This window comes from Triticum aestivum, chromosome 7D (genome assembly GCF_018294505.1).
Source record: "Triticum aestivum cultivar Chinese Spring chromosome 7D, IWGSC CS RefSeq v2.1, whole genome shotgun sequence".
Lineage (NCBI taxonomy): Eukaryota > Viridiplantae > Streptophyta > Magnoliopsida > Poales > Poaceae > Triticum > Triticum aestivum.
The window spans coordinates 390,741,077-390,767,432 of NC_057814.1; the positions used below are offsets into that span (position 1 = coordinate 390,741,077).

General features: G+C 42.7%; 1 protein-coding gene across 2 annotated transcripts; it reads left to right on the top strand.

Moving 5' to 3' along the window:
- The first annotated feature begins 146 nt into the window (after positions 1-146).
- Positions 147-5,836, top strand: LOC123169047 (uncharacterized). Of its 2 annotated transcripts, XM_044586900.1 has the most exons (6): positions 147-784; positions 1,807-2,019; positions 2,229-2,377; positions 2,449-2,517; positions 3,038-4,310; positions 5,657-5,836. In XM_044586900.1, exons 1-5 carry the CDS (start codon positions 545-547, stop codon positions 4,278-4,280), a joined length of 1,914 nt encoding a protein of 637 aa, XP_044442835.1. In that variant the 5' UTR covers positions 147-544; the 3' UTR covers positions 4,281-4,310; positions 5,657-5,836. The 2 variants fall into 2 exon arrangements, with proteins under 2 accessions (XP_044442835.1, XP_044442834.1); XM_044586899.1 differs by lacking the exon at positions 5,657-5,836 and having other exon boundaries at positions 3,038-4,520.
- The last annotated feature ends 20,520 nt before the right edge of the window (positions 5,837-26,356 follow it).

Here is a 26,356-nt window from a genome sequence, read left to right on the forward strand (position 1 = left end):
GGTAATGAAACGGTGAAGCAAGGTTGTTTGTAAACTGTTCTTTTAAACGAGAATCAGATCAAGGTAAAACCCATGGCCATGAGCAGCACATGCGTCGCGTGTGCAGGAATGCAAGCTCGAAACCAACCGATCAATCGATACGCATTACATGCACGCACTAGGGGCGCATGAGCTGCACTTACTGCCAGCACTAGTACGCGAGCGAACGGGAACCCCGTGACGCGACGTCCACGTCGGCCAAATGTGGGCCCGTCACGCCATCCACGTCGGCACCCTCCCTCCCTCCATCCGTTTCAAAAAAATTCTTCCGTTCTTCGGTTGGCGTATATAACAGGCCGTTCGTTCTGCTTCCCTCCTCTCGCTGGCTCCGAGGAATTCTTCTTGCGGATGCGATCGCCGGCGAACTGATCCGTCTCGGAGGCAAGGGCTTCTCTGCTGTGTTCGACGCCGGGTTGGTCCCTTTCCCGGAATCGGGGAGAGCTTTTCTATCGGCGGTGTCTGGCTTTCCGGCGAACGCGCCACAGGTGTTCGACGGAATTCCGACATGCCGAGCGGGGGTAGGCGGCTGCCGCCGTGGACGTCGCCGAGGGGCGCGGCGGAGGCGGTACCGCAGAGGTGTAGCCCCTGCACCCCCGCCGGTTCCGGGAACCACTTCACTCCGCCCTTGAGCGCCGGCTGCTGCTCCTACCGCGTCACCCCGCCGGTGAGCGGCGGCGGGTGTCCCCGGCCGCCGAGGGCGCCGCCGGCGGTCGATTCCCCGTACTTGAGGGCGAAGCAGGCGCAGGTAATACGATCGAGCACCACCATCAGGTGCAATTTCTTCCTCTTCAGGGTCCAAAATTGAGCGCTATATCTGTCTGGTTCTGGCCATTACCAATCGGGCTGGCTAAATGGATGCAATTCTTCAGAATAACTGCGGAACTGAAATTTAGGAGGGAACTTGATTTTCTCCTAACGTGTGTCCCCCCCAGTGCCCCGTGTACTAGTGATAACAGTTAGTGCTAGCTTCCTTGACTTGCACAGTTGCATGCAAAGCTCAAATGCCACCAGGCTGCCTCAATTGTTAAGACTACAGCGCTCTTTTGTGAAAACTCATTGGCATCCATTTTCCTGGGGCCAAATGTCAATAAATATGCATCATGGGCCTGAGTCAATTCATTGAATTTTGTCTTCAATGAACCTATCATTGTTCTTTTAGTTGCATCGTAATGGTATTCTGTAATAACTGCAGCTTGCTGAATCTCGTGAGATGCTAAATTCACCAAATCCTCGAGTAGTATATGGGAGGGAAGGATGCAGTAGCTTTGAAGCTTAGTATTTTTCCAATGAAAAACCATTATATGGCTGTTTCACACCATCTTCAGTTGTATCAGGATATCTGTTAACTGCATAAAAAAGAGAAATATGAAAGTAGACTCCCTGGCATAAATAATAATTTTGAAAAAAATGACATTAGCCTAAAGTGGCACGAAAGTTTTGCCCTTCTACATATGTCTAGGTGAGTAGGTGTTCTATTACCGGAAGTTTGTTGTATCAAAAGATTATATCGAAACAGTTTGGCAAGATGTGATGATGTACTGCACATGTTTGAGTCTCACTAGTAGCTGTAACAGGTGCTCATTCTGCCTGATGCTCTGAAATGCTTCTGTGCATTACCTGCTTTTCTACAGTGTATTTTTTATTTTATCTGTGGCACTTGCAGACTTGTGAATCAATCAAGATGCATTTACAATCTTGATCTTAAAAGCTTTTGTAAGATAAGCTTGTGTTTCTCTTTGTTTCCTCACTTTGCTTCTGTTATTCCAGTTAATTGAAAAGGATCCAAACAAGGCAGTTCCATTGTTCTGGGCAGCTATTAACAGTGGTGAACGAATTGAGAGTGCACTGAAGGATATGGCTACTGTACTAAAACAAGCAAATCGGGCTGAAGAAGCCGTCGAAGCGATAAGATCCTTCCGTCACCGTTGTCCAAATGAAGCTCAAGAGTCTCTTGACAATATTCTTCTTGACCTATACAAGGTATTTCGGTCCTGTAAATTTACGTATATAAGCTAAATGTTTCTTCTGAAGCCCACTTTTGACGTTTGATTATACTAGTAGATCCTGAACACATTAATATATTGCGCAAACCCATACGAAAAAGTCATCAGCTAATAATAAACCCATACCGCATTTGTGTATGAATAGTTAGCCTAGTATTGATAAAGATCTTGTCTGTGTTGAACCAGAAATGCGGTAGGACAAAAGAACAGATTGAAATGCTGACATTGAAGCTGAGAATGGTTGACGAGGATCTAGCTTCTGGCCGGTGGAAAGCAAAGCTGTCTAAATCTCATGGAAGAGTAGTCTATCTCTCTCTGAGGGATGAAAAGGCAAGGTAATAAAAGTCTTTCGTACATCTTCATTTGTCCCGCAAACGCCATTCTAAGGCTCTGCTTTGTCATGAAGGTTGTTGGGTAACCTCGCCTGGGCCTATATGCAGTCTGAAAACTATGAGGAGGCTGAAATGCTCTACAGGTATATCTATGTTGGTGATGGACTTATTAAGCTGATGTGGATTTCGGTAGACATGATCGTATTCTCTTGAAATTCTCAATACTCTTTTTGGTGCTATTTGTAAGAATAATATTATGGCACCATTATACTCCCTCCGTTCAAATATACACGCACCCTCGAATTTTGAACTTAAATTTGGCCATGAATTTTACTAAAAAAGTATGAATTATATGCCACAAAAAGTTATATCATTGGGTTCGTATTTGAAAGAGGTTTCCAGTGGTGTAACTCTTATGGCATACAACTCATATTTTGTTAGTCAAATTTAGGCTTGAAATTTGAGGGGACCTTTTATATTTGACAGAGGGAGTAGTTTGTCAGTCCGCATCAAGGATGCAGAAATGACTGTTCTCAGCACTGATAAATGCTGATACTAGTAGAAGTGGACCCTGTTTTTTCTGTCATAACCTCATGCATCATTTCCAGTAAAGCTCGTTCAACTAAATCCAGCTCCTACTGACTTGGCGTTTGACACTTGCAGGCAAGCTCTTGCTATGGAAGCTGATTATAACAAAGAGTGTAATTTAGCCATCTGCTTGATGAAGATGGGAAAGGTAGCTGAAGCTAAATACCTTCTCCAACCTATACCTTACAACTGCAAAGATGAAAACCATTTGAGATCTTTTGCACGGGCTACTGAAATGCTTAGGGAACTTGAGTCACAAACACTCCCTTCTCCCATAACTCAGATGAAGTCTAAAGATTCACAGATTTTACTTGCTGCTGATGTGGAGAGTCTTGAATATCTACATCCACAAATATTCTCTAGTTCTTCAACTCAACTGAATTATGAAGAACTGCAAGCTTCAGTTTCGGTGGATACAGAGAAGCGTGAGGATTGCAACTCACAAGTGCTTCCATCTCCGGTAACTCAGTTGAAGCGTGAAGGACCACAAATTATGGTTGCTACTGATGGAGAGAAGAATGGACAAAGTCTGCAGGAGTACCAATATCTTTCAAGACTGTTCAATGATGCTGCCACACCACAGTCTCAACTTGAGAAACTACGAAAGCGGCTGGTAAGAAAGGACAGACCAAATTTCAGCACACAGAATCAAGTTCAAACTCCTAGCTCAGCTGAATGCCTGCCAAACCCTAATGGTGCCATGGATGCTAGTGAGAACCCTGTGCAAGAGGGGAAGGGTTTGGTTGATGGTGGTAGAAAAGCATGGGCTGACATGGTGGAGGAGGATGAACAGCAGCTGGGCGATGGCAAGAACACTAGCGCGCAAGGTGAGAGCAGCAAGGATGCAAGTGAGCAGAGGGAGAAAACATCATCACCTTCTCAAGGAAGCAGCAGCCTCAAAACCCCGGTCGCGGGTGTTCCGCGACAAAGTTCATCTGCAGGTTCATGGAGACGTAACGACTCCAGAATGTCGACAGATGAGAACGTGAACCGGAAGTTTGCTAGGACAGCTCCAGCGTGGAAGCAGCAGAAGGTTCAAGATCACAGCAATCGAGTCTGCCAAATGCTCAATACGATGCATCTCAATGAGAAAGCTCAAGGCACCAAGCAAACACCATGGAGAAGCAGTGCAGCTCAGCGTTCACTTTTCCACAGTCATGCACCATTCGGTGACAATGGACACTCTCAGGGTACCAATCACACGGAGGCCACTAACCGGTGGCCGAAGAACGTGGCGAGCACAAGACCGTGGAGGCCACAGAACCGCTTGCGGGTCTTCCAGGAAATCACAAATGAGATGAAGCAAAATGTTGCATAGCTACATCTTTATTCTTCACTCACCGTTGATGTAAGTTCTTACTAGTAAGTAGTTGTTGTTTCCCACCAGAGATGAGAAGAGCACTAGCATTGGAATGTGCAACAATCATGTAGAGCTAAGGAACTTGCCGAGTATCATCACCGGTCCATATTATTAACAAGTCCATGAATCGCACTTCAAATCCAAGTAGACAGTATCTTTTTAGCTGCATATATATTTTTCCTTTGTCACCCCAAGTAATAATTTAACCTGTAAAAGATGGTAAGTAAAACCCTGCTACGATTTTTCCTTTTGCAGCAGTGAACCCTGCTGCTTACCATGCATATACTACTAACACTAGCGTCCTTGTACCTTTTGGCACTACTGTTTAGATGTTACTGCGTGGCTCATTTGCTAAGCACATGTGGTTTCTCGTGCTGCATGGCTAGACATCTCCTGCAAGATCTGAGCCTTTGCAGAGACAAGCAATGGCAAATGCATGCAGTTCACTGACTGAGCTACCATGCACCTGCATCGATCCGCATAGTGCTTGCCCTCTATGGCATTTTCTACCTTGTCCACATACTGGAGTCAGGTGGATTCCTCCCACTGCGTCCACTGAGGGTGCTAACATGGCTGTGCCCTGCCTCTCGGCAGCAATGGCAGCCTTGAGCCCTTCACCTCATCCTGACCAGCACGCCGAGACGGGTCGACGCCGCCAGCTAAGCCGAAGGTGGCGCCATATGCCTGCCTTCGTCGGCATTGTTCCGTTGTGTGCTCCAACCAATTCATCCAAAAAAAATAAACTGACCTGCCGGCCGAGGTTGTCGACGCCGCAGCTAGCCCTAATGTGGCGCGACGTCCCTAGTCACACTATTGCGTTCAATGCGACATGTCCACCCATAAAAATTACTCCCTCCGTCCCATAATGTAAGACGTTTTTTGTGTTAAAAAACGTCTTACATTATGGGACGGAGGGAGTATTAACTTACCTCTAGGCTGAGGTGGTCGATGCCGCCAGCTAAGCGGATCCTTGTGGCACTGTTCATGTCGCATGTTTGTGCACCAACCAGTTCACCTAAAAGTGTAAATGAGAAGGCAATAATTCTGGTGCATGATTGGTCAGAAGTTGCTTATACCTACATGTGTATATATGTGTGTGCATTGGCGTCCATTACATTAGCGTCCTACTGTGTATGTGGTACTCCCTCCGTCCCATAATATAAGAGCGTTTTTGACACTACACTAGTGTCAAAAATGCTTTTATATTATGGGACAGAGAGAGTATTACGGTTTCTCTGGAACATATTCTAAGGTAAAGGTCCAGAGTATGCAGTAGCAACAGTCAAGTCAGCTAGCCGACCATGACCTGCATCACCTGCCGATGACTATTTCAGGCGAGTACTATATGGGGAAACTGTTCATTGTTCGTTCAAGTCGATCAATCATTGGAGTCATGGAGGGAGAAATGGATTTCACGTGTCTACGGCGATTACTCAACGCGTCCGAAATCATGAAACTTGTTTAGTTTATAGTGGTTTGTTGCTTTAATGGACTTTGTACTCAACACTATGGCGGTTTGTTTTGTATTTTTTTACTTTAGTCTTTGCTGAACTTTGTACTCAACACTATGGCGGTTTCTTTAATGGAAATCGGTGTGGAGAGAGATTTTTTTTTCAAAGATGTACTGAAATAATAATCAAACTTGATTTAGCAACTGCTATCGATCTTTTTTTACAGTATACTACTTAAGAAGACCCACAACTACCCCCCCTCCATTCTAAAGTAAATGCTATTTAGAGTTTCAACACTTTGAGCACCAATATGTGCATAAGGCAACTATTTTCCTAAACATAAACAATGAACAAGTAGGTTGTCATCAAAAGTACTTTATTTTCCTTTTCCTTTTTTGCTAACATGAGCTACAGAAAAAGTGGTCAGATGTATTATGCCTTGGAACCTGCACCACCATAAAAAGGAAGAAAGTATGGCCTACGCTGCTACTCTATTGATAAAATTCTCAATTTGAGAGAGAAAGCACCATAAAGATCAATTAGTGTCTGGAAGTAAAGGACAGAAGTAGGTACTACCGATGAAAATACTAATGTGATTCATGCCTGATTACAATCAAGTTAATGATCAAATTCTCAGTCTCATTTCTTCCCTTTGGAATGTGCAAAAGGCTCTTTTGTGTCTTTCTGCAACTAGGGCAGAAACTGTCTTGTACAATGAAAATAAAATGAGAAATTACGTGGGTAGAAGTGTGAACGACTTGAAATCTATACATTTTTTTTCCAAAACGGAAAATCTATATACATATATGGAACATCTGGAATTGTTCATCTTGTAGCTCTTCAAACGAGGTTGGGCTCAACTTCTGGGAGGCACTGCTTCTCGAAGACCTGAAATGGGCACTGCTTCCCGAAGACCTGAAATTGTCTGCAGATTCTCCGACTTTTGCCGGCTATCAAAGTGAGAGTTAGTCATCACTGGAGCAAATTTAACCCTGAAAATATAACTTGATGCTAAGTTAAGATGTCATCCAGAAGACTTGAGGAAGCTAGGGAAACACTAATTTACTTGCTTGCTCATATATACTCCACGATTTGCATTGTCCAAACATATATATGAAATCATCATTTTCATTACTAGCATGCACGCGTATGGTTGTTGAACAAATAATAATTAACCGTATTGACATATACATTGATATAAAATAACATGTATAGCTGACACATTGAAGAAAACCAGTTAAAATTTGATTGATTTCCTTTCCATGCTGATACTATGTATATCGAGAGCAGATCATTGGGGGGAAACCATATATTAAGAAAAAACTATGAACATCATCAAGCGCCATTGGAGAGAAAACTGATAGCTTAAAAGAGAAGATAAACAGCAATGAAACTAACTAGGAGACGAGAGGGAGAGGGAGAGGGAGAGGGTTCGATATGCTTGGATCCGTGCACGCCATCCATCGCAGGCAACCTTATTGCAAAAGGTGTTGCTCTGGATGAGTGGCATACAGGGAGCCAGGCACATCATATCATATCCCAGCAGTTAAGCTAGCTTCATCACCTTTGCAATGTTGCCATTGCTATCACATTCTCGAGGAACCGAGCTAGCAGTAGCTAGTAGCTAGTACACGGAGACTGCATTCATGCTCCATTTCCCATTGAAAGATATGGCGATTGGTGATGCATGTGCTGTCACTAGCTTAGCTGAGATGCATGATATATTGTATGAGGAATGCATGCGTATGTGTGGACTGCAAAGTGGGAGTGGGGAAGATAGCTGATGGGGAGGGAACACATCATGCGGTGAAGGGAGGGGTGCCATACATATAGGCCTCGGCCGTGTGTGCTGGGTCGTTGGTAGGAGGATTCCTGGATATGGATGTGTGTGTGTGTGTGTGTGTGTGTGTGTGTGTGGCGTGGGGCAATGGGGTGAACGAGTTAATGCATGTCACATGGAATTTGAAAATAAGATGCTATGATGGACCACATAATTATACGCTGATGTGTCATTTCTATCATATTTCCCTATTCATATTTTTTTATGTTATATATTTACAACACCCGTTGTTGAGCACGGCACACCCTCCAACCATTTCTCTCGGTTGCATGTGCTAGTGTATATTTTCATACTCTCAACTGCGTACATCAGCGTGTATATATATTTCGCTGTGGTACTTTGGTAGTAGAATTTTTCAAAAGGGAGAATATCATACGGAAACCAACATTCGGTGGAAACCGATGAAAACCACGAGAAAAATATATTTGTAGTTTCAGAAAATCTCAAAAAAATACGAGATGTTAAGAGGATGATGCTTTATTGCCACACAAAATTTCAAGTTGAAATACATTACGAGATGTGAGCTATGAAAAAGACAAAAACAACTTTGAATAGTGCCAAACAGTAATGTCACTATTCAGGGCTGAATTTGTCTTTTTCATAACTCACATCTCATAATGTGTTTCAACTTGAAATTTTACGTGGCAAAAAAACATCACCCTCTTAACATCTCGTATTTTTTTTCAGATTTTTCAAAACTTTTAAAATATGGCTTTCACGGAGTTTTCCACATGACAGCGATGCAATGCCTGGTACACCGCTGTGACAGTAATTTCTTGAAGTTTTCCAAATGACAACTTTAAAAACAAACGTGCCTTGGTAGACCGTTGGTAGCAAACGACAGCGATGCAATGCCTGGTAAGAGCATCTACAACCGGACCGGCAAATCCGGGCCTCTATATGTCGCCTGGATGTGTCAGTGGACAGCGCAAGTCCGGCCCTCCAAATGTCTTATTGTAATCATAATCCCTATTTTGGAAACCTCATATACATGCATTCACATACTCCCTCCGTCCGAAAAAACTTGTCCCAAGCTTGTCATTCAAATGGATGTATTTAGCACTAACTTGGTGCTAGATACATCCATTTGAGGGACAAACTTTTTTCGGACGGAGGGAGTACATATTAAAATTATGGGTACATAAAACTACATAGTCCAAACATAAAATTTCTTCACAGTGCATAATTCAAACATAAAAACAATAGTTCAATGATTTTCAACGTGGTCCACATACGCTCCACTATATTGAGAAGTTGCATGTGCACCTGTTGGTCTTAAAGTTGTTGATGCATCTCAAGAAAGTTGGCAATATGCTCCACATCTTGTTCTGGGAGGCGGACCTGAACTCCAGGCTTCTCAAAATCATGCATGGAGGCTGCGTCTTTGTCCTCATCCTCTATAATGTTGTGCAAGATTACACAATATATCATGATCTGCCAAAGCGTCTCTTGTTCCCACATCATTACAGCTCCACGAACAATACCCCAATGAGCATGGACCACTCCGGATGCCCTCCCGACATCATTCCTAGCACCTTCTTGCACTTTTGCAACGAGACATTGTTTTCCTACCACGAGGGTCGGATATAGTATTCACAAACGCCGCCCACTGAGGATAGATAACATAAGCAAGGTAGTACCCCATGTTGAGTTGTGCTCGTTGACGGTGTAGGTTCATGCCGGAGCATCCCCATCACAAAATCTCTTGAACAAAGGAGATCATTGGAGCATATTGATGTCATTGTTAGAATTCGGCGTGCCAAAGAAAGCATGTCAAATTCACAAGTCATTCGATGTCACTACTTCAACTATGATGGTGGCCTCTTTGGTGCGACCTTGATACTTCCCCGCTCAAACCTTTGGGGTGTTGGAAATATGCCCTAGAGGCAAAAATAAAATGGTTATTATTGTATTTCCTTGTTCATGATAATTGTCTATTGTTCATGCTATAATTGTATTACCTGGAAACCGTAATACATGTGTGAATACATAGACCACAACATGTCCCTGGTAAGCCTCTAGTTGACTAGCTCGTTGATCAATAAATGGTTATGGTTTCCTGACCATGGACATTGGATGTCATTGATAACGGGGTCACATCATTAGGAGAATGATGTGATGGACAAGACCCAATCCTAAGCATAGCACAAGATCGTGTAGTTCGTTTGCTAAGAGCTTTTCTAATGTCAAGTATCATTTCCTTAGACCATGAGATTGTGCAACTCCCGGATACCGTAGGAATGCTTTGGGTGTACCAAACGTCACAACGTAACTGGGTGGCTATAAAGGTGCACTACAGGTATCTCCGAAAGTGTCTGTTGGGTTGGCACGAATCGAGACTGGGATTTGTCACTCCGTATGACGGAGAGGTATCTCTGGGCCCACTCGGTAATGCATCATCATAATGAGCTCAATGTGACTAATGAGTTAGCCACGGGATCATGCGTTACGGAACGAGTAAAGAGACTTGCCAGTAACAAGATTGAACGAGGTATGGGGATACCGGCGATCGAATCTCGGGCAAGTAACATACCGATAGACAAAGGGAATTGAATACGAGATTGATTGAATCCCCGACATCGTGGTTCATCCGATGAGATCATCGTGGAACATGTGGGAGCCAATATGGGTATCCAGATCCCGCTATTGGTTATTGGCCGGAGAGGTGTCTCGGTCATGTCTGCATGGTTCCCGAACCCGTAGGGTCTACACACTTAAGGTTCGGTGACGCTAGAGTTGTTATGGGAAATAGTATGTGGTTACCGAAGGTTGTTCGGAGTCCCGGATGAGATCCCGGACATGACGAGGAGCTCCAGAATGGTCCGGAGGTGAAGATCGGTATATTGGACGAAGGGTATTGGAGTCCGGAATTGTTCCGGGGGTACCAGGCTATGGCCAGCATGTCCGAAAGGGGTTTCGGAGGCCCCGGCAAGCGTTGGGGGGCCTTATGGGCCAAGGGGAAGGGGCAAACCAGCCCACTAAGGGGCTGTGCGCCCCTCCCAACCCCTCTCACGTAACCAGGAGAGGTGGGGGTGCCACCCCTAGGGCAGCCGCCCCTCCCGGCTTGGGGGGCAAGTTTCCTAGGGGGTGGGGGCGCCCAAACCCATCTAGGGTTTCCCCTGGCCGCCGCCTCCTCCTCTAGATCCATCTAGAGGGGCCGGCCCCCTCTCCCCTTCCCCCTATATATAGTGAGGGGGTGGGAGGGCAGCCACACCCTTCCCTTGGCGCAGCCCTCTCCTCCTCCAACTCCTCCTCCTCCTCCGTAGTGCTTAGCGAAGCTCTGCCGGAGAACCACGAGCTCCATCGCCACCATGCCGTCGTGCTGCTGGAGTTCTCCCTCAACTTCTCCTCCCCCCTTGCTGGATCAAGAAGGAGGAGACGTCCCTGGGCTGTACGTGTGTCGAGTGCGGAGGCGCCGTCCGTTCGGCGCTAGATCGGATCTTCCGCAATTTGAATCGCCGCGAGTACGACTCCATCAACCGCGTTCTTGTAACGCTTCCGCTTAGCGATCTTCAAGGGTATGAAGATGCACTCCCTCTCTCGTTTCTAGCATCTCCTAGATTGATCTTGGTGACACGTAGGAAAATTTTGAATTATTGCTACGTTACCCAACAGTGGCATCATGAGCTAGGTCTATGCGTAAATTCTATGCACGAGTAGAACACAAAGTAGTTGTGGGCGATGATTTGTTCAATTTGCTTGCCGTTACTAGTCTTATCTTGATTCGGCAGCATTGTGGGATGAAGTGGCCCGGACAGACCTTACACGTACACTTACGTGAGACAGGTTCCACCGACTGACATGCACTTGATGCATAAGGTGGCTAGCGGGTGTCTGTCTCTCCCACTTTAGTCGGATCGGATTCGATGAAGAGGGTCCTTATGAAGGGTAAATAGCAATTGGCATATCACCGTTGTGGCTTTTGCGTAGGTAAGAAACGTTCTTGCTAGAAACCCATAGCAGCCACGTAAAACATGCAACAACAATTAGAGGACGTCTAACTTGTTTTTGCAGGGTATGAATGTGATATGGCCAAAAGGATGTGATGAATTATATATATGTGATGTATGAGATTGATCATGTTCTTGTAATAGGAATCACGACTTGCATGTCGATGAGTATGACAACCGGCAGGAGTCATAGGAGTTGTCTTAATTTATTCTATGACCTGCGTGTCAATGAAAAACGCCATGTAATTACTTTACTTTATTGCTAACCGTTAGCCATAGTAGTAGAAGTAATAGTTGGCGAGACAACTTCATGAAGACACGATGATGGAGATCATGGTGTCATGCCGGTGACGAAGGTGATCATGCCGCCCCTCGAAGATGGAGATCAAAGGCGCAAGATGATATTGGCCATATCATGTCACTTTATGATTTGCATGTGATGTTTGTCATGTTTACATCTTATTTGCTTAGAACGACGGTAGCATAAATAAGATGATCCCTCACTAAAATTTCAAGAGATGTGTTCCCCCTAACTGTGCACCGTTGCGAAGGTTCGTTGTTTCGAAGCACCACGTGATGATCGGGTGTGATAGATTCTAACGTTCGCATACAATGGGTATAAGCCAGATTTACACATGCGAAACACTTAGGTTGACTTGACGAGCCTAGCATATACAGACATGGCCTCGGAACACAAGAGACCGAAAGGTCGAACATGAGTCGTATAGTAGATACGATCAACATGAAGATGTTCACCGATGATGACTAGTCCGTCTCACGTGATGATCGGACACGGTCTAGTCGATTCGGATCATGTTCACTTAGATGACTAGAGGGATGTCTATCTAAGTGGGAGTTCATTAAATAATCAGATGAACTTAATTATCATGAACATAGTCAAAAGGTCTTTGCAAATTATGTCATAGCTTACGCTTTGGTTCTACTGTTTAAGATATGTTCCTAGAGAAAATTTAGTTGAAAGTTGATAGTAGAAATTATGCGGACTGGGTCCGTAAACTGAGGATTATCCTCATTGCTGCGCAGAAGGCTTATGTCCTTAATGCACCGCTCGGTGTGCTGAACCTCGAGCGTCGTCTGTGGATGTTGCGAACATCTGACATACACATTTTGATGACTACGTGATAGTTCAGTGCGTAATGCTAATGGTTTAGAATTGAGGCGCCAAAGACGTTTTTGAAACGTCGCAGAACATATGAGATGTTCCAAAGACTGAAATTGGGATTTCAGGCTAGTGCCCACGTCAAGAGGTATGAGACCTCTGACAAGTTTCTTAAGCCTGCAAACTAAGGGAGAAAAGCTCAATCGTTGAGCATGTGCTCAGATTGTCTGAGTACTACAATCGCTTGAATCGAGTGGGAGTTAATCTTCCAGATGAGATAGTGATGGTTCTCCATAGTCACTGCCACCAAGCTATTAGAGCTTCGTGATGAACTATAACATATCAGGGATAGACATGATGATCCTTGAGCAACCCGCGATGTTTGACACTGCGAAAGTAGAAATCAAGTAGGATCATCAATTTTTGATGGTTAGTAAAACCACTAGTTTCAAGAAGGGCAAGGGAAAGAAGGGATACTTCATGAAACGGCAAATCAGTTGCTGCTCTAGTGAAGAAACCCAAGGTTGAACCCAAACCCGAGACTAAGTGCTTCTGTAATGAGGGGAACGGTCACTGAAACAGAACTACCCTAGATACTTGGTAGATGAGAAGGCAGGCAAGGTCGACAGAAGTATATTGGATATACATTATATTAATGTGTACTTTACTAGTACTTCTAGTAGCACCAGTGTATTAGATACCGGTTCGGTTGCTAAGTGTTGGTAACTCGAAATAAAAAGCTACGGAATAAATGGAGACTAACTAAAGGTGAGATGACGATATGTGTTGGAAGTGTTTCCAAGGTTGATGTGATCAAGCATCGCATGCTCCCTCTACCATCGAGATTGATGTTAAACCTAAATAATTGTTATTTGGTGTTTGCATTGAGCATAGACATGATTGGATTATGTTTATCGCAATATGGTTATTCATTTAAGGAGAATAATGGTTACTCTGTTTATTTGAATAATACCTTCAATGGTCTTGCTCCTAAAATGAATGGTTTATTGAATCTTGATCGTAGTGATACACATGATCATGCCAAAAGATATAAGATAGTAATGATAGTACCACATACTTGTGGCACTGCCATTTGAGTCATATTGGTATAAAACGCATGAAGAAGCTCCATGTAGATGGATCTTTGGACTCACTCGTTTTTGAAAAGATTGAGACATGCGAACCATGTCTGTTGGTATATATGCATGAAGAAACTCCATGCAGATGGATCGTTTGGACTCACTTGATTTTGAATCACTTGAGACATGCAAATCATACCACATGGGCAAGATGACTGAAAGGCCTCGTTTTCAGTGAGATGGAACAAAAGAGCAACTTGTTGGAAGTAATACATTTGATGTGTGCAATCCAATGAGTGCCGAGGCACGCAGTGAATATCATTATGCTCTTACTTCACAGATGATTTGAGTAGATTCTAAGTATATTTACTTGATGAAATACAAGTTTGAAGTAATTTCAGAGTGAAGTAGAAGATCGTCGTGACAAGAGGATAAGATGTCTATGATATGATCATAGAGATGAATATCTGAGTTACGAGTTTGGTACACAATTAAGACATTGTGGAAATTGTTTCACAACTAATACCGCCTGGAACACCATAGTGTGATGGTGTGTCCGAACATCATAAATGCACCCTATTGGATATGGTGCATACCATGATGTCTCTTATCGAATTACCACTATCGTTTATGGGTTAGGCATTAGAGACAACCGCATTCACTTTAATAGGGCACCACGTAATTCCGTTGAGATGACACCGTATGAAATATGGTTTAGAGAAACCTAAGCTGTCGTTTATTAAAAGTTTGGGGCTGCAACGCTTATGTGAAAAAGTTTCAGGCTGATAAGCTCGAACCCAAAGCGGATAAATGCATCTTCATAGAATACCCAAAACAGTTGGGTATACCTCCTATTTCAGATCTGGAAGCAAAAGTGACTGTTTCTAGAAACGGGTCCTTTCTCGAGGAAAAGTTTCTCTCGAAAGAATTGAGTGGGAGGATGGTGGAGACTTGATGAGGTTATTGAACCATCACTTCAACTAGTGTGTAGCAGGGCACAAGAAGTTGTTCCTGTGGCACCTACAGCAATTAAAGTGGAAGCTTATGATAGTGATCATGAAACTTCGGATCAAGTCACTACCAAACCTCGTAGGTCGACAAGGATGCGTACTACTTCAGAGTGGTACGTAATCCTGTCTTTGAAGTCCTGTTGCTAGACAACAATGAACCTACGAGCTATGGAGAAGCGATGGTGGGCCCGGATTCTGACGAATGGCTCGAGGCCATGAAATCCGAGAGAGGATCCATGTATAAAAACAAAGTATAGACTTTGGAAGAACTACTTGATGGTCGTAAGGCTGTTGGGTGCAGATGGATTTTAAAAGGAAGACGGACAATGATGGTAAGTGTCACCATTAAGAAAGCTCGACTTGTCGTTAAGACGTTTTCCGACAAGTTCAAGGAGTTGACTACGATGAGATTTTCTCACTCGTAGCGATGCTAAGAGTCTATTGGAATTATATTAGCAGTTACTGCATTATTTATGAAATCTTGCAGATAGGATGTCAAAAAACATTGTTTCCTCGACGATTTTCTTGAGGAAAGGTTGTATGTGATACAACCAGAAGGTTTTGTCAATCCTGAAAGATGCTAACAAGTATGCAAAGCTCCAGCAATCCTTCTAAGGACTGGAGTAAGCATCTCGGAGTTGGAATGTACGCTTTGATGAGATGATCAAAGATTTTGGGTTTTTACAAAGTTTATGAGAAACTTGTATTTCCAAAGAAGTGAGTGGGAGCAATATAGAATTTTTGATGAGTATATGTTGTTACATATTGTTGATCAGAAATGATGTAGAATTTCTGGAAAGCATACAGGGTTATTTGAAAAGTGTTTTTCAATGGAAAACCTGGATTAAGCTACTTGAACATTGAGCATCAAGATCTATAAGGATAGATAAAAAACGCTTAATAGTACTTTCAAATGAATACATATCGTGACAAGATTTTGTAGGAGTTCAAAATAGATCAGCAAAGAAGGAGTTCTTGGCTGTGTTATAAGGTGTGAGTATTGAGTAAGACTCAAGACCTGACCACGACAGAAGAGAGAGAAAGGACGAGGGTCGTCCCCTATGCTTTAGACGTAGGCTCTACAGTATGCTATGCTGTGTACCGCACCTGAAGTGTGCCTTGCCATGAGTTAGTCAAGGGGTACAATAGTGATCCAGGAATGGATCACATGACAAGGGTCGAACTTATCCTTAGTAACTAGTGTACTAAGGAATTTTCTCGATTATGGAGGTGGTAAAAGAGTTCGTCGTAAAGGGTTACGTCGATGCAAACTTTGACACTAATCCGGATGACTCCGAGTAGTAAACCGGATTCGTATAGTAGAGAAGTTATTTGGAATAGCTCCAAGTAGCGCGTGGTAGCTGCATCTACAAGATGACATAGAGATTTGTAAAGCACACACGGATCTGAAAGGTTCAGACCCGTTGACTAATAACCTCTCTCACAAGCGAGATATGAACAAACCCCATGGGTGTTGGATTTATTACAATCACATAGTGATGTGAACTAGATTATTGACTCTAGTGCAAGTGGGAGACTGTTGGATATATGCCCTAGAGGCAATAATAAAATGGTTATTATTGTATTTTCTTGTTCATGATAATTTTCTATTGTTCATGCTATAATTGTATTAACTGGAAACTGTAATACATGTGTGAATACATAGACCACAACATGTCCCTAGTAAGCCTCTAGTTGACTAGCTCGTTGATCACTAGATGGTTATGGTTTCCTGACCATGGACATTGGATGTCATTGATAACGGGATCACATCATTAGGAGAATGATGTGATGGACAAGACCCAATCCTAAGCATAGCACAAGATCGTGTAGTTCGTTTGCTAAGAGCTTTTCTAATGTCAAGTATCGTTTCCTTAGACCATGAGATTGTGTAACTCCCGGATACCGTAGGAATGCTTTGGGTGTACCAAACGTCACAACGTAACTGGGTGGCTATAAAGGTGCACTACAGGTATCTCCGAAAGTGTCTGTTGGGTTGGCACGAATCGAGACTGGGATTTGTCACTCCGTATGACGGAGAGGTATCTCTGGGCCCACTCGGTAATGCATCATCATAATGAGCTCAATGTGACTAATGAGTTAGCCACGGGATCATGCGTTACGGAACGAGTAAAGAGACTTGCCGGTAACAAGATTGAACGAGGTATGGGATACCGACGATCGAATCTCGGGCAAGTAACATACCGATAGACAAAGGGAATTGAATACGGGATTGATTGAATCCCCGACATCGTGGTTCATCCGATGAGATCATCGTGGAACATGTGGGAGCCAATATGGGTATCCAGATCCCGCTATTGGTTATTGGCCGGAGAGGTGTCTCGGTCATGTCTGCATGGTTCCCGAACCCGTAGGGTCTACACACTTAAGGTTCGGTGACGCTAGAGTTGTTATGGGAAATAGTATGTGGTTACCGAAGGTTGTTCGGAGTCCCGGATGAGATCCCGGACATGACGAGGAGCTCCGGAATGGTCCGGAGGTGAAGATCGGTATATTGGACGAAGGGTATTGGAGTCCGGAATTGTTCCGGGGGTACCAGGCTATGGCCAGCATGTCCGAAAGGGGTTTCGGAGGCCCCGGCAAGCGTTGGGGGGCCTTATGGGCCAAGGGGAAGGGGCAAACCGGCCCACTAAGGGGCTGTGCGCCCCTCCCAACCCCTCTCACGTAACCAGGAGAGGTGGGGGTGCCACCCCTAGGGCAGCCGCCCCTCCCGGCTTGGGGGGCAAGTTTCCTAGGGGGTGGGGGCGCCCAAACCCATCTAGGGTTTCCCCTGGCCGCCGCCTCCTCCTCTAGATCCATCTAAGGGGCCGGCCCCCTCTCCCCTTCCCCCTATATATAGTGAGGGGGTGGGAGGGCAACCACACCCTTCCCTTGGCGCAACCCTCTCCTCCTCCAACTCCTCCTCCTCCGTAGTGCTTAGCGAAGCTCTGCCGGAGAACCACGAGCTCCATCGCCACCATGCCGTCGTGCTGCTGGAGTTCTCCCTCAACTTCTCCTCCCCCCTTGCTGGATCAAGAAGGAGGAGACGTCCCTGGGCTGTACGTGTGTTGAACGCGGAGGCGCCGTCCGTTCGGCGCTAGATCGGATCTTCCGCGATTTGAATCACCGCGAGTACGACTCCATCAACCACGTTCTTGTAATGCTTCCGCTTAGCAATCTTCAAGGGTATGAAGATGCACTCCCTCTCTCTCGTTGCTAGCATCTCCTAGATTGATCTTGGTGACACGTAGGAAAATTTTGAATTATTGCTACGTTACCCAACATGGGGGTGGTTCTACCATTGCTGGTGCATGCAATCAACTTAACCTAGCATATCTCGGAATCCTCTTGATTCTTTAATTGCCAACAATTTTTTGTGTTATACACAGTTGGTTCTCTTAGGTACTATGGTCCAAACACCTTCACTATGGTGCGTGCAAATTGCATCGTTGTGTTCAAGCATGTGGTTTCTCCCATTCGGATTTCGGTATCAATGGCATATGCGGCCTTACCATAAACAAGCATTCTAAGAGCAGCCGTACATTTCTGCAGAGTAGACAAAGAAAGTTCCCCAGAACAATCCTTCCTCAGCTTGAAGTAGTCATCAGCCTCTTCCGCGACATTCACTACACACAAGAACAAATCTCTACCCATCCAGAAGCGATGTTGAAAAAACTCTCAATAGTATGTTGGTTTCGGTTCGAAGTAGTCGGCATAGAGAAGTCTTGTGCCAATGATCCTATCCCAGGGAACAACTCTCCTGCCCTTTATCGAACCGTTGAAGTTTAGTACATGCTCCTCTTGCTTTCCCCAATTCTTCCTGGATGCTAATCATCATCATTATTTCAGCATCTTTATCGTCTGAATTTGATGAATCGATGAACTCTTTATATATGAATTCGTCAAGGTCTATGTTTCCATACGCATCACTGGACGTCGAATCCATCGGTGACCTACAAATGAACAAAAGAATTAAAAAACTGCTCGAACATTTCATCGAACATATAGAGCCCCAGGTGTATGTAGGGAGAAGTTAAACGTACCGGGGCAGCGTCCTGTAGCGGCACGGACGGCGGCATTGTGGGTTGGGGCTTCCGGTGGCAGTGTTGTGGGTTGGGGACAATATCGGAGCAATGGTGGCGGCGGAGCTACGGTGGTGGATGTGCGTAGGAGGCAGAAAAGAGGAGAGGAAGATGGCAGTTCGGGAAAGGACGGGGACATCTTAAAAAGATTTGGCACGGGCCCATGCCGTCAGTTCGGCATGGCAGACATGTCTGGGCGTCCTCGTATACGCCCCACATATGGGCTGGGTATGGGGTGCCGGTCAGCCCAGACATTTGGGCTGACTTTGTCAGGTCCAGTTTGATTGCAATTTTCTGTCTGCGCACTGACCGGGTAGGCTGCCAGATTTTTGAACGGATATGGGGGCTTCGATTGTAAATGCTCTAACTACACTAGTGGTCTTGTTCTTATTACCAACATAACGATATTAATACCGAGGAACTACCTAACTACCCTGGTATAAAAAATAGCCAATGATTATTTGTACGAAAAAGGAACCTTCACTATATAAACCAGATCGTGTGTATCATTGCTTTTTTTGCGGGATCATGTGTATCATTGCTACAGTACATGTGGTAGCACGATATGCTACTGCTCTGAACCTACACATTAAGCCTTTCTTTTTTTCCTTCCGCTTTTGCAAAAAAAGTACCCACACATAGAAAGGAAAAAATACCCACGCGAACCTCCATGTAAGATCAATGACACCAGACTTAGATGTGTAATACTTGTGGCAGATCTACATGTGCTTTAGCAATACCGATAATAATAGTTACCAGTACAACTTGGATGAGATTTGTTTTAGAACAAGCTTGGATGAGATGAAATAATGCATATGTATACAATTATGCATGCTTTTTGTCTGAACTTATGCATATGTTTTTAAGGAACCATTGGGTTTTATAACAATCGTTCAAATGATACAAACAATATCTAGTAATGAAATAAGCCAAGCATGGGGCCCGATGGGTAAAGATGAATGCTTGATGCTCTAAGTTGCTGAAGATGTTGCATGCCCTTTACCACTAGGTTGGGCTAGAATATGTTGTAACGAGCTGGGTATACTGATGGGCCAATCCTTTTGTTTGTTTATGTATATTTTAGGTCAAAATCTTTTTTAGCTGTGTTCCCTCCGAAATCTCAAAAAAAAAAACGGTGTTCCCTCCGGAAATCCCTATTTGTCGCATTTTGCGTCAAACTGTAGCAGTTTTGCACAGAGGAGATCGATCTATTGTTCAAGTAGGCCCAGCCCGTTAAACCGTTTCAATGTCCCTGGTTTTGGGAACCTTCTAGGGATTCCCAGCCGTTTCTTTCCTGGTTTTGGGAAACTTCTAGAAAGTTCCTGAACCGGGTTTTTTTTTTCTTGTTCTGTTATTTGGTTTGTTTCCCTTTTTTATATATTCTCTCATGTTTCCCTTTTCTATTTATTTTTATATTTCGCTTTTTCCATTTCTTTCCTTTCATTTTAATTTTTCATTTTCAATTATATTTTTCTTTCATCATTTTTTTCAAATATTCTAAAAATCGTCATGTTTTAAAGTTTATTTATGAATGCAAAAAATGTTCAGGATTTTGATAAAATGTTTGTATTTTTCAAATGTTGTTCATAATGTATTGATTCAAACTTTTCGAAAAATGTCCAGAATTTAAAAACTGTTCGCATTATAAAAAAGTATTCAATTTTTTCAAAAAAGTTCATGTTTCAAAAATTGTCTCAAATGTCCATTTTTTAGGTTTTTAGAAAATGTTCCCGTTCCATATTCATGTTTTTAAAATTTGTTCAGAATGTTTTCTACAAAATGTTCAAAACTTAAAAAAAAAAATTATCAGAATTTTGTGAATGAGTCCGACTCGAGTTCGTTAGTCAAAGGCGTGGCAAGAGAGCAAGTTCGACTCGCGAACGATCCGCAAGTGAAGGACCGATCCTTTAACGCAAGTACTGTTGCGAGACTGGTACTTGGCGGCTCACGAGCAACATATAGAAAAAAGTTGCCCATCACTCCCTCGCTCCTTTTTGAAGGCCCACCGCTCCCCCTTTCTTTAAGTATCTATCCCGGCTTGCATTTTGGGGCGAGTACTACAGTTCCTCCATAATCCGAAAATGTTCCGATTTTCAAAAATAGTCCACCAACTTTAAAAAGGTTCATGTTTCCGTTTTTCTGGAGTTTTGAAAATTGTTTGCATGTTTAAAAAATGTTCATCTTTTCAAATTTTGTTTGTGTTTTTCGAAAATTGTTCGGTAGGTTATTAAAAAATTACTCGGCACTTCGAAAAATGTTCACAATTTTTTTTAACAATTGGTGTTTCCATTTTTTAAGTGTTTCAAACATTGTTCGATTTTTTTAAAATTTTCTTCGGGATTTTTAAAAATGTTTGGTTTCACAAAAAATGTTCCCATTTCAAATAATTGTTCACAATATTCAATTTTTTTTCCAGTTTTTAATGATTCGAGCTGCCTTAGAAAAAAGTACGTTCCACATTTTAGAAATATTTCGAATCTGCTTTGGAGTTGGTTCACGAAGGTTTCCCCGGACTGCACGCACTATATTGGGCCAGACCAGTGCGGCTGTTTCCTGGGTGTTTCTCAAACCTTCCGAAAACCCATTTGTTTTTATCATTTTCTGTGGTTTTTCTATTGGGGTTTTCAGTTTTGTTCTCTCGGGATTTGTTTCCTATATTTTAAAGCCACACAAAAATTTGAAGACCCAAACATTCATTTTTTCTCCTTGTCATTTTACGAACATCGTGGAAATCATGAACTTTTTTTAAAATTGTCAATTTTATTTTGAAACCATGCACAATTTTTCTAATCCACGAATATTTTTTGGAATATTGAACATGTTATGAAATGGTGAACATTTTTGAAATCATGAACATTTTTTGAAATCACAAACAATTTTCAAATTTGTAAACATTTTTTAAATCGTGAATTGCCCATCAAACACACAAGGATGAGCCAGTGTTTGCTTGTGTTTTTCATTGTTTTCTTTTTCTACTTTATTAGCTTTTGGTCGATTTTTATTTTATTAAAATTCCTATCAGCACTTTAAAACCTTTGTGAACATCTTTTTGAATAATGGAGCAAATGGAACTCTTTCGAACAATTTTTCTAAAAAAAACTCTAAGCTTTTTAAAAACATGAACATTTTAAAATTGTTGTGAATATTTTTGAAAAACTATGAAAATTTTCAGGGATGTATAAATATTATGAATATTTTTAAAAGAAATGAAAGCTAACTAAAAAATGAAAAGAATAAAAATACATAAACTCGATGAATATTGGTAGATAAAAACAACAGATAAGAAAATCATACATAAAAACTTTAAAAAGTACGTAAAACTAGAGTAACCAAGCCAAGAACCTTGCCAAAACCAGATTCCTGTAGAGGCCGACCCATTTAGGTCACTCTGTGCGATTTACAAACAATTTGACACAACGTGCATCAAATAGGAAATACCACAATTAGCCCCCACAAAGGTCCCGTCCCATGTTTATTCATTGGGTCTCTTGTCTCCCACGACCCACCTAGCACTGGAAGACGAGGAACCTAAAATTCATGTTAGAGTGTAGTTGAATTTTCTGTAACATCAAATGCATGTGTGTGCCATGGAGTAGAAGTCATAGGGATCTCAGTAAACAAGGTAACATGGCTCTATCCCATTGTGCGGGTTTTAGTATATGGTGGTTTGCCCTCCCCACCTGACCGTCAATTCTAGATCTGGTTGTTTGTCATTCGGTACTTTGGTGTATCCTGCCGGTGGTAGTGATGATCGTGCTCTGAAGCTTTAATGTGGTTAGAGATTCTCATGTTTCACTTTTTCTTGTGACCATGAACTTCTTATGGGATAATTCGCGATACAACAACCTCCTTTCCAAGGTTTTTTTCCCATCGCCACAACACATTCAACAAATAAATATAGGTTCTAACCTTTGATGCAAGTCTAGTTTTACAAGTCTACCCTTTTGTGGGTTTTTCACCGGATTTCCAGAGGAACTTCAAGATGCAAAATATAGAGCTACAAATGATGACCTTTATGGATAGGGTTCTCAATTGATGTAGATGGCTGCCATGATGAATTTCCCATCAGGCAGAGTACAAAAAAGGACTCAAGATTGGATCACGATGGGACATAGAGGTGTGGCAGCGAAAACAATACTCGATAAATATGATGAAGGGTTTTAGGTTAATATAAAGACAGGAGTGCCTGGAGGCGGTGGAGGGGATGCCTATGGGGACTTGACTTGCACTCCTGGCCGCGAGTGAGGGCGTCGTGGGGGTCACGGGCACTACCTTCCGCCCTCTTGTGCTTCTTGGAGGCTTCTAGGCTTGAAACTCCACGTCATGTATTTTTTCTCGATTTTTTTGGTCTCTGGAAAATTGTTTTTCTTAGAAGTCTAAGAACAACAAAAAACAGAAAGTGGAACCAGGCACTAAACTAATAGGTTAGTAAAAAATAATTAAAATACGTGCCAAAATTGTGCAAAAATAATATAATTGCAGCATGAAACAAGAAAAAGTTATTAGATACGCTAGTCTCGAGTCTTCGAGTTCGGGGTTGTTGTTGATGGTGGCAGCGAATTTTCAGCTTCGCCTTCTTGCAAGGTTGATGAGGAAGATGCGACGACTTAGGGTGAGTCCCACGCGCCCTGGTCTTTTGTATGCCTCACTGTACTTCGCCTTTACTTGTTGTGTGCTCCCTTAAAGGAGAGAGTGAAGCATGTAGACATGGCGAGCATGTTGCTCATGATTTGTGGGGCGGAGGCTACTCTCGTAGATCACTTCAATGCTTTTTTCCTTGATGAGGGCTTGCTATACCCATGGTTTGCTTCCACCATTCCTCTTGACAAGCAACTTGATGTCTCGGTCGGGGGGGGGGCAAGGGGGAGCGTAAGTTGCCTTAGTCGACATCGTCCCCATATTGACATGACTTGCTTGACTTGCATGCTTTTTGATGTCATGCCATATCATATGACATACATGTAGGAACAAACATGCTTGTTTGAGCAACAAACATGGATGAACTAACAATAATAACATTTTACATGTACAGAGCATTCCATGATGTGCAACACACCAGTAAAATGCTGGCACAACATTGCTTTCTCAAGCGAGAGAGTGTCGTGGGTATAATTGGGACTTGCACAAAGCGAAATCAAGGTCGATCATCGGGGACCAAACATTGTAGTTGTGCAACTTGACAAGGGCATACAATCAAAATGAAAAAGATTTATTACCCCCTAGAATCTTTGTACCTGGTGGCGATGAAGGATGGGTATGGAGGTTGGTCAAGCACCTACGACAATCTTCGATGAAACTGGTTGTCAACAACCTGACCAAGGAGGCATAAGAGTAGCACTAGACATATGCGTTTAGTATTTTCTTAGACTTAGCGGAAAAACTAGCTACACACACAAATGTTTCCTACCACTCAGTGGTAGTTACCCTCATGTGAGTTTTTTATGTTATATGTAGTATCTGTCAAAATCCAGAGTACGTACGTGTAGTATGTAGTATATAAGAATATTTCAATAATATATATCCTACTTTTTAGGTAGTATGTACTACTTTTTTAATATATTATTTATATGTAAAAATTTAAAGTATTTCCAGAATATACAAAAAACTATGAACTCACATGCGATTTTTTCATAAAGCTTGCTTTCAAATATCTTTTATATAGTATATAAACATACCATATGGTAGTATATAGGACATGAGGGTAACTACCCTGGGTAGTAGTAGGATGCTTTTATGCGAAAATGCTTTTTTGATCCTGAGCTCACATGCTCCCTCATGAACAGTAAAATAAAATAATAGGAAAATAATTCAAAATATTCTGATTTTTTACTGATAAGCATTGACGAAAGTTTTCATTTTGTGCAAAAGTTTGTGAGAAAATAACATTCATGGAAATGTGGGCAAAAAAGCAAAATCGATCCTCCAAAATGCTTCCAACAATAGTCTTTTCGAAGGATCGATTTTGTTTTCCCCACATTCCCACGAATGTCATTTCTTCACAAATTTGTGTGCAATGAAAACATTCATCAATGTTTATCACAAAAAATCAGATTTTTTTTGAGTCTTTTTACTATTTTTTTGATTTTACTGTTTATAAGGGAGCATATGAGTTCGGCTGCAAAAACTCCACATCCGCTTTTATGGGTTTTTGTTATATCTTTCATCTTATGTAACCCTAGTTAGAAATGTACATGTCGTACTACTTGCCTTCAGGGAATATGGATTAATTAGAGAAAAAGCTGTCAGTGCGGTATATTTTAAATATTGTCAATATCTTCTATTCGTAAATAGCTACAACCCACTACCTACTTTTCCTAGCCATGCAACCATGCCACATAAGCAAGTCATGCATGCAAGTCATCTATTCCATTTTTTGCATTACACTATGCATGCAATGCTGCCACATCATAAATTCTTGCATGTTAATTATTCATAGTTTATTCTTTGCACGAATTTTGTATTGACAATATATGTGTTGGATGATTGTAGCATATCTATATCTATGTAGTTGACCTTCACATTTTTGTTTGAAATGACATTATTTTAACTGCAATTCAATTTTTTATACACTTTGTATGTTTTCAGATTATATTTTCCTCATATGTTTTTGTAGCAACTATTTATGAATTTATTTTCGCAAGATTTCCCATGGCGGGGCATCTTCTAGTTTACTAGTGGCGTTGCTGAAAAGTGCCATGTCAGTAGTTAATTATTTACTATCGATGAGTATATGTGAGCAACGCCACTAAGGCAGATCATATATCTAACGTTTAGTTTCCAATGCCACCATTAGTTATTACTGACGTTCGGGCACAACTCCGCTATCGTTATTCTACTAGTGGTGTCGACGACTTACGCCACTAGTGACACCTCATCACTGGCATTGTACTAGTGGCGTCGAACCTACGCGCCACTAGCAACGTCTTCCGGACATCGTTTGTAGGTTTTTCACCACTAGTGTTGGAGGCATTGTTGCAGACGTCGGGAGGGATCTTTCTACCATTATAATAGTGGATGAAGTGGCAGTTGCATGGAAATTCCGCGTGGAGTTAGCGATCTCGGACAGCAATGCAGCCACGGCTCCATGAGGTAGGACTGCAGCTCAGCATGCCTGGGGCATGACCTTGAGCTGCGAGGGTAGGAGGATTGTTAGCTTAGTCAGACGTGTTCCAGATTGGATGATTGTACATTAAGTCGGGGTGGTGGTGCCGAAGGTGCTATGGCGACCGTGGTCTGCTGGTAGCTGGGTCATGCGGCATTTTAGCTTGAGGGAAACTTGTGGTATGTCGGAGCGGAGGACCCGGAAGGTGGTGTTGGTTGATTGTGCATGCTGCAACGAAGTAGATGATGTCGGGGCGGCTCTGACATTTTCATATATTTGAGGGCTTCAGCTTCATGTCCTTTGGGCGACGAAGTTGCCTTCGATGTTGGTCGTGAACATGTTAGGTGATGCAAATGGCGCATGCCCTGTGGATTGCGTACCCTTTATTTCCGCGAAAGAG

What these genes read in the sequence shown, in the direction of transcription:
- LOC123169047 (XM_044586900.1), top strand. Translation starts at nt 545, where the DNA reads ATGCCGAGCGGGGGTAGGCGGCTGCCGCCGTGGACGTCGCCGAGGGGC. An exon ending in TGAGGGCGAAGCAGGCGCAG is followed by an intron (nt 785 to 1,806) that starts GTAATACGATCG and finishes CTGTTATTCCAG; the next exon opens with TTAATTGAAAAGGATCCAAA. An exon ending in TTCTTCTTGACCTATACAAG is followed by an intron (nt 2,020 to 2,228) that starts GTATTTCGGTCC and finishes GTGTTGAACCAG; the next exon opens with AAATGCGGTAGGACAAAAGA.